At 33.9% G+C, this 8158-nt stretch overlaps 2 protein-coding genes across 2 annotated transcripts; one reads left to right on the top strand and one right to left on the bottom strand.

Annotated features, from left to right (window-relative positions):
- Positions 1-3649: 3649 nt before the first annotated feature.
- Positions 3650-5360, top strand: LOC107496519 (peroxisomal and mitochondrial division factor 2). Its single transcript, XM_016117788.3, has 2 exons — positions 3650-3846; positions 4097-5360. The coding sequence occupies exon 2, from the start codon at positions 4115-4117 to the stop codon at positions 5009-5011; it is 897 nt and encodes a 298-aa protein (XP_015973274.1). The 5' UTR covers positions 3650-3846; positions 4097-4114; the 3' UTR covers positions 5012-5360.
- A 738-nt stretch (positions 5361-6098) lies between these two features.
- LOC107496517 (uncharacterized) lies at positions 6099-8158 on the bottom strand. The gene is made up of 4 exons (XM_016117787.3): positions 7956-8158; positions 7041-7870; positions 6823-6922; positions 6099-6391 (listed from the first exon to the last, which is right to left on the bottom strand). The coding sequence occupies exons 1-3, from the start codon at positions 8059-8061 to the stop codon at positions 6833-6835; spliced, it is 1026 nt and encodes a 341-aa protein (XP_015973273.1). The 5' UTR covers positions 8062-8158; the 3' UTR covers positions 6099-6391; positions 6823-6832.

Genomic DNA, 8158 nt, shown 5'->3' with positions numbered 1-8158 from the left:
TATATACGAAAAACCCATAAATTTAATGTTTTAAAGTTTTGAGTAGTAAGTGAGGTCTTAAATAAGATATGGCGAGATCCAAAAAAGATGAGAGGTAGACCATGCCCTGGCATTCTATTTTAGCAGCATAGTTTGTGGAAAACCTATATTGTTCACACTTGACACATTATAACAACCAAAGTCTTAGGGACAGTCACATTCACACCAAGCTAACCTCCGTCTTTTCTGGAGAATTATGAATTTATGCTTCATGATTAGACTGTAATGCCACCACTTTTTTTTTTGAACAAGAGAGCTCAACACAATATAGTGGAGCAGCATATAATCAAACTGAGAACATGAAAATAAAAGAAATAAAGCAAAGTAAATCAACTATTTCTATTGTCATCTCCGGCATTGTCATTAACAACAACAAGGTTCCTGCTACTCCACTCTCTATAACTGGTCAAGGACCATTGATACACCTCTTCTGAATCACCTTCTTTAGAATTAAAAATACGTCTGTTCCTCTCAAGCCATATATTCCAAATGACCGTAAAAAAGCACCTTAACCACCAATTCCACTCCTCATTACTGTTCACGCCACCTGTCCAACTCTCAAAATGTTCCTTGAGTGAGCCCGGAATAGACCACGCTCTCCCGAGATCAGAAAGCCATCGACACCATACCTGCCAAGTAAACTCACACCCCAGGAACAGATGGTAAATATGTTCAACATCTCTTTTACAAAACACACATATATTGTCCCATGCCTAAGAATTCCCAACCTATGTAGTCTTTCTTTAGTGTTTACTCTTCCTATCAGCACAAACCAAATAAATAACTCCACTCGTGGTGGCGCCAAACCTTTCCAAATGGTTCTGGTGAAGCTGAAACTTGTGATATCCTCTGGTAGAGTCTCTGATTGCACCACCTGCACAAAAGAGTTAGTTGAAAAAATTCCTTCCTTGCCATACTTCCACACAAGTCTGTCTTGCTTATCACTTGCTAGTTTTATAGGCCTTAAAACCTCGTGTAACCTGTTCAATAATTCCAACTCCCATTGATATAGGCCTCGCCTCCACTGGAAATTCCATACCCACTCTAACCCATCCCAAAACCCGCAATCCCCTATGACAGATCCTTGCTGGTTTGAAATAGAGAAAAGTCTCGGAAACCTCAATTTTAGGGAACCGCCTTGTAGCCAAACATCTTCCCAGAAAAGAGTCCTCCTACCATCACCCACCTCCATAGACAACCCAGTAATCATCTTGTCCCTTACATTACTATCCTTGAGCTGCAACTGGCATATGTCCTTCCACGGACCCCCTTTAGTAGGCATTGGCTGAGTTGATAACATCATATTGGGCTTCAGGTCGTAACAGGAGCAAACAACCTTCTTCCATAAAGGGCACTCCTCCTTTGAAAATCGTCACCACCACTTAAATAGTAGAGCGGACACCTTATCAAAAGTTTTTGTAATTTAATTTATTTTTAATATATATTTTATATTTTGATATATATTTTATATTAATAATTAATTTTAATTATTAGTTTTAATGTATGCCTAATATACTTATTTATGAAACTAGTGCTTTTTGCAAAAATTTATTACTGAGGGAGAATTTATTAATTATATACTTATTTATGAAACTAGTGTTTTTTGCAAAAAATTATTACTGACGGAGAATTTATTACGTCATGGACAACCTTGATTAGTTTAAAAAAGTTATGCGTTAAATTGAGTTTTTAAGAGAAAAATAATCTAAAATTTGGAAGAAGTTAAATGTGTGACATAAAATAAGTCTGAAAAGTTATTACTTTTATTAAAATTTGGCCACCAAATAATTTCACATTATTGAATAAAATTTTATATTATTAAAAATATTAATAATAACTAATTAATGACAAATCACAAAATTTATTGATTCTCTATCACTAATTTTTGAAAAAAATATAATTTATAAGAAAAAAAAATTTATACAACAGAATCAGCAAAAAGTCATGAATTCCTCTCTCTAGTTTCTTGACTTGTTAACCATCTAATCAATCTGCATAGGTATGTAGGCTATGTCGATAAATAATCACTGATTAATTGACTTTATTACTCATTATAATCACCATGTATACAACAACAACAACGAAGGTTTAATTTTACGTAGTCGTATAATTATATTTGTTTTTTGATAATTATTTATATAATTAATATAAAAAATAATTATTTTTATTTATATAGCATTAAATAATTAAATATATGTGTAAAATTATTTTAATACTGATAGTTAATGAATAACCAACATAAAAAGTTGTCATATTTGTATTTTAAATTATTAATTATGTTTATTCATAGGTCAACCACTTAATTTTTCTGCTCTGGTCAGAGGGGTTAACCACCTAATCAAGATTTTTTTTTCCTTTTTTTTTTCCGCTTAGGGTCAACAAGAAATCATAAACAAAAATGATTGTTAAAGAATGAGTTGAGGCCTTCCTTTTTTGGGTCAAAAGTCCACACACTTGATATGATAGTTCCCACACTGAATTGAATACAAATGTGCAAAAAAAAAATAAAATTGAATACTAATTATTTGATGTGACCATTGACCAAAAACAATTTTAATAACCCAGAAAATATTGACAAAAATGATGAGTAAAAGGGCTCAATATTCGTCCAAATCCAATACGTGGATGCATGATTCTCTAAAAACAAAAATTCACTTAACCGAGTTAAGTTGGTCTAGTGATTAGTTCATTAGTCTATTTAAATAAGTATAGGAAGATATGCAGCAACTTATTAACCAACAGCAAATCCTTAAATGAAGTTCAGTACCGTAACGAATTAGTCCTGAAACTCTGAATTGGGAGATACCGTAAAAAACCAAATAAAAAAAATTCACTTATCATCATACAAAATTAATAATTAAAAATTATTAAATAATAATTTAGTCAAGTATCTAATATATTTTAGTTATTAATTTTACAGAAAAATACTACAAATGAATTTTTTTTCTAAAAGATATCAAGAGTGCAACTATTCAATTTGATTACTCATCTAGGCAAAAAATAAAAACTAAAAACATAAAGTTTAATAATTAATAAAACACAGAATAAAAAATTTTAGTATGATTGGTTAATAAGTGAAATCTCTATAAATTGAAATTTAAATGTTATTTGGATGCTATTTTTTATTATGAATTCCACTTTTTCTCTTGTGCAGTTTTGTAATTCTTCACTTTTAATATTGAGCGCTTAATTTGAGAAAAAGTAAGGAAAAAAAGAAGAAGCAAAATCGAATTGAAGCACTAAAAAAGAGTAACATGTATGCAGAGCTGTACATGACATTGACCCCACATTCAATGGAGCATTTCGTTCTAATATATCAGCCGTTCATTATTTTATTTATGCTCTCACTTGAAAAAGAAATTATAAATAATTCAATCAAATTAATTTCATTATTTTTAGTCAAATGAAAAAAAAAACCCAAAAAATTACTATTTATGAGATCTTTGACCCCATAATAGTTGCCAAAGTTTAAATAAACATCAACAATGTATTATTAAAAATAAAAAATTACTCTTTCAATACATAAATAAAAATAAATTATTCGTGATAATCCTCTTCCCCTTTTATGAGATTCTATTCCTTGTTTCCTTTCAATTTCAATTTTTGCAGGAACTTTTTTTTTTTTTGAAAAGTGAAAAGGATAAAGCGAAGATATTTTGAAACAGACTCAGTCACTAACCACCCCAAACCCTAAACCACACTATTACACTCTGCACTCTGCGCTCTTTTTTGTCGCTTTCCTGGAAAATCATTCCCATTTTTCCCGGAAAATTCGTTCCCCAATCTCTTCTGACCGCACACTCCAAGGTTCTACTCCATCTTCAACAATTCTCAGTTCCGCTGTTTGCTTGCTCAGTAAATTTTTGAAAACAAAATTCTTCGATCGTTTCTTGATTTTTCTTTTATCAATAACTTCAAGTTACTTTACTTCAATGCTTTTGCTCAGTTTTAAATTTTCTCGGCGGCCAAACAGCACCGTCGTATTTTCAATTTGTTCTGCTTTGCGCTGTTGATTTAGATTTTCTTCTTTTTACTTTTTCGATTTTTGTTTCTGCAGAGTTAGAGCGTGGAAACGATGGCGGAAGATAACTTTTCGAATGGTGTCGATGAACGGTCGAGAATCGAGGCTTTGGAGAGGGAGAGGGATGAGCTTGCAAGCGAGAGCGCGGAGAGGAAGGAGCAGATCAAGAAGCTCACGATGGAGATCGAAGGACTCCGCAGCGATGGCGATGAGATGAGGGAGAAGGTTCTCGCGATGGAGAAGGAGTTGGAGCAGTCGCGCGATGCAACTAAGGTCACAAGTGCGATCGCCGCGAGGGCGGCGGAGCTGGAGACAGAGTTGGCGAGGCTCCAACATGACACCATATCGGATATTAGCGCCGCCGAGGAGCTCAGGAAGCTGCTATCGGAGAACGAATCCAAGGTGGAATTGCTGGAGCGAGAAGTTGAATTCCTGAAGAAGGACAAATCTGAGAGTGAAGAGAAAATTAGGGATTTGGAGAAGAAAATTGGGGCTCTGGAGAAAAAAGATGTTGATGAGAGGAACAAGTGGACTAGGGTTGAGGAGGAGTTGAGGGAGAAGATTCAAGAGAAGGAAAAGGAGGTTTTGGAATTAGGGCAGAAGATTAAGGAAGTGGAGAGCTTTGCAAATTCGAAGAGCTCGGATATGGAGGAGTGGGTTAAGGAGAAATTGAGCTTGCAGGAGGCACTGAAGAAGTCTGAGGAGAGAGAAAAGAGCTTGGAATTGTTTGTTGCTCGGTTGAAGGAAGAAGCAGGGGTGGCTGAGAATGTGATCAGAGGACTGAACCAGAAGGTTGATACTGTGAATGGTGGAGTGAATGGAAATGGGGTTATTGCTAGGGATGGGAAAGGGGTGAAGGGTTTGAATGTTCAGTGGCCTATGGTGGCAGCTGGTTCTACTGTTGTTGCAGCTGCTGCTGTGATCTCTGTCTTCTATGGAAAACGTAGGTGAGAAGAAAAAGGATTAGAATTTGAATGATGCGGGAGGGTTCTAGAGGTTAGGTTTTATGTTACTAGGGTTTATGTTTACAAAAAAAAATATGTTTCAATTTTGGTTGATCCATGAAAATAATGACGATGATGGTTTCTCATATGGCTTAATGTTTATCAAGCCTGTGAATTTTGATTTCTTGTTGAAAAGTTGGAATACTTGTTGGTTGTTAGCACTTTCTTCTGAGGAATTAAAACAGAATTTTGTGTGTTGAGCAATGCTCTGTTAAATGCAGATGCTAGGTTTTGTTTTGTTGTACTGATTATGAGTCTAATATAGTTCATTTTGAAGTTTGGATCTAATATGTCAATGGCAGAGTTGAGTTGAGTTGAGATTACGTTTTATTTTTTTTGTTTCTCTTGGTAGTTATGTCATTTTTGTTTGTGTGTATGATAGTATATATTTCACAAGTTTCTCTTGCCAATGTCACAAGTTTCTAAAATTGATCTCTTTGAAAGTCTATTCCATAGTGATATGAATAAAACGTCAAATTCGTAAGTGAAAATTCTCTAAATTGGTTATGAAAAGATTCTTTTAATCAAATTTGACTTTCAAGTATATTAAGTTGATTACACTAGTTTTTCTGTCATTTTTGATGATGATGGCACTAGAATTTGTTGATATGACATATTAAGTGACATTATAATATACACCTAATAGTTTTAATTGGTTAGTATTATGATAAATTTATAAAATTAGATCAAATCTCCTCTAATTTAGGGTTAGTTTGATTTAATTTTATAAATTTATTATGTTAGCAGCTAATTAGGAATGCTACTATCAACGTAATGTCACTTAATGTATTATATTAGCAAACTTTTATGTTGTTAGTGATGGAAGGACTTATGTGATTTGTTTAAAAATATTTCAAAAACTAATTTAAAAAATGAGTAATTTTTTAGGACAAATTTAACAGGAAAATTCGCAGATCATGTGCCTTAAAACATAGAATGTGCTGCCGCATATCATATCTGCTTTGGCTCGTTTATTTTGATGCTGCCACATATATTAATGTAGTAATTGTAAAGCAATTTTCACATCATAGAGGGAAAAAGAAAAGGTGCAATTTTCTGGTGATAATTGCCACTCGGAAATTTAGGATATAGTACAAACACCTGAAATGTATACTGCATAGTCTATATTAATATTTTTGGTCTTTGAAATGAAACAATGGAATGTAACCACGCTGGAGGCAAGCAATTAAAGCAAACAGATACAATGTCTGAGAACTTGGTATACACACAACTGATTTTAATTTAGTCTCCTTTGGTCTTTGGAAGGTACTATGACAGTCAATGATTGAGCGAACCCTCAGGTTTCAACCTTCTAAGAAGTTCCCCGCTACAACATTCAAAAATCAAATTTTCTGGTTAGAAAATGGTTCCAAAATAATGTTACAAGAAGAGCTTTGTTTGAACTTTTAACCTTGTTTAGTATGAAACCTTGGAAATTATTAACACAGAATATAATTAATGATCACATTAATGATTACACTAAAGCATGAAACATTGCTATTTCTTACTCATCAATCTAGTTAAGTAACTGGTATCACTAACTACAATATAGAAAACCCTTTAAAGAAAATCTAGACTATGATGATCTTTACTATAAAAGGCAAAATCTAGCTTCAAAATTAGAAAGGAAAATGGATATATAATCTGCATAGACAATGGGACTCTACTCAAACATAACATAACATTAACATAACATTAACTATCTGCATAATTTGTCAGGCAGTTATGATAACATAACATTAACTATGATTTTCTCACCTTGGATCAATCATCTATCACCACCACCCCTTAGAACCTCAAAGATTCCACAGCAACTGCTCCAAGAAGTGTGCTGCCTTGGAGCTACAGAGACAATGCCCTTTCAAACAAAAATAAAGAACAATATCATTACATAAACTCTAACCAAAGTGCACACATAAATTTCAAATTGCAGCAAGAATCTTTGCACGAAATCGTTTAAGTATGAAGTTAAATACCTGATTTTGAGTATTACTAGGCACTTGAATCTCCCTTTGCACAGTGACAGTGGTGGTTTCAGCATTAAGAACATTTGGCAATGGTTGAAAAGACTCCTCCTTAGAACTTTCATAGGGTGGAACCAAAGATCTGTCACTTCCCTTTGCCGCTGCTTCTTCTTTTTCTTCTTCATCATCTTCTTGTTTAGTTGGAGTTGAAATTGGAACTGGAGGAGAAACCTTGTTATCATTCTCATCTGTTTCCTCTAAAGCAACCACATCTTCTGTAACATTTGAATGCATAACATTCTCTTCCTCCTCTTCAAGAACCTTCACATCCTTAATAACTGTTTCAACTACTTCTTCTTCAGGCTCTCTTGAATCATCATTCTCCGAAAACGAAGATGGATCATTGATGTACTCAAAAGCTTCCTCTTGTTCTTCTTTCAGTTCCAATTCCAATTCTACAGTTTCTGAGGTCAATCCATTGTTGTTGTCATCAAATTGAGCCTCTTTTGTTGCACCATTGAATTCATCATTAGGTGAAGAAGACACAACATGCTCAAAACATTCATCAGAAACATCTTCTGAATTCTCCTCTTTTAGTACTATTTCTTGTTCATCTTTGATGTCACTTTCACCACCATCATCAGCAGAAACAACAACCACTTCCTCCTTTTCTTCTTTAGTCAAAGATTCTTCCACATTTTGATGAGTCTCTTCCTCCTTCAAATCCCCATTGAGATATACTTCCATTGTGCTATTAAGATATGAACTCTGGTGTTCAACTACCACAAAGGGTTCCAAATAACCTTGCTCTTCTTCCTTAAGGGGTTTGAGATCACAAGAGCCTAAAGCAAGAAATAACAAAAGCATATAGAATTGAAATGGTTGATGATGAGATGATAAAGAGAGATAAGAAACATGCATACATACCTTGGAATGGTTGAACAGTAGGAGAAGAATGGTGGTTGGTTTTGGTCAAAGTTGAGTTTTTCTTGACCTTGTTAGGCTTTTTTCTTCTTGAAGTAGCAGAAGGCATGGCTGAATGGTAGATGGTTTGATTCAATCTTCAAAGGAGAAATTGGATTGGTGGTTAGACAAACTATGAATAAAATGAATGGTGTTGTTGCTTTCAA

The sequence above is a fragment of the Arachis duranensis genome, chromosome 7, assembly GCF_000817695.3.
Source record: "Arachis duranensis cultivar V14167 chromosome 7, aradu.V14167.gnm2.J7QH, whole genome shotgun sequence".
Taxonomy (NCBI): Eukaryota; Viridiplantae; Streptophyta; class Magnoliopsida; order Fabales; family Fabaceae; genus Arachis; species Arachis duranensis.
This window is presented reverse-complemented; position numbering and strand designations above follow the sequence as displayed.

Excerpts from the sequence above, each read along its gene's own strand:
- LOC107496517 (XM_016117787.3), bottom strand. The coding sequence starts at position 8,061 with ATGCCTTCTGCTACTTCAAGAAGAAAAAAGCCTAACAAGGTCAAGAAA. Across the intron at positions 7,871-7,955 it reads TACTGTTCAACCATTCCAAG|GCTCTTGTGATCTCAAACCC; the intron begins GTATGTATGCAT and ends TTCTTGCTTTAG. Across the intron at positions 6,923-7,040 it reads CTAGTAATACTCAAAATCAG|GGCATTGTCTCTGTAGCTCC; the intron begins GTATTTAACTTC and ends TTTGTTTGAAAG.
- LOC107496519 (XM_016117788.3), top strand. The coding sequence starts at position 4,115 with ATGGCGGAAGATAACTTTTCGAATGGTGTCGATGAACGGTCGAGAATC.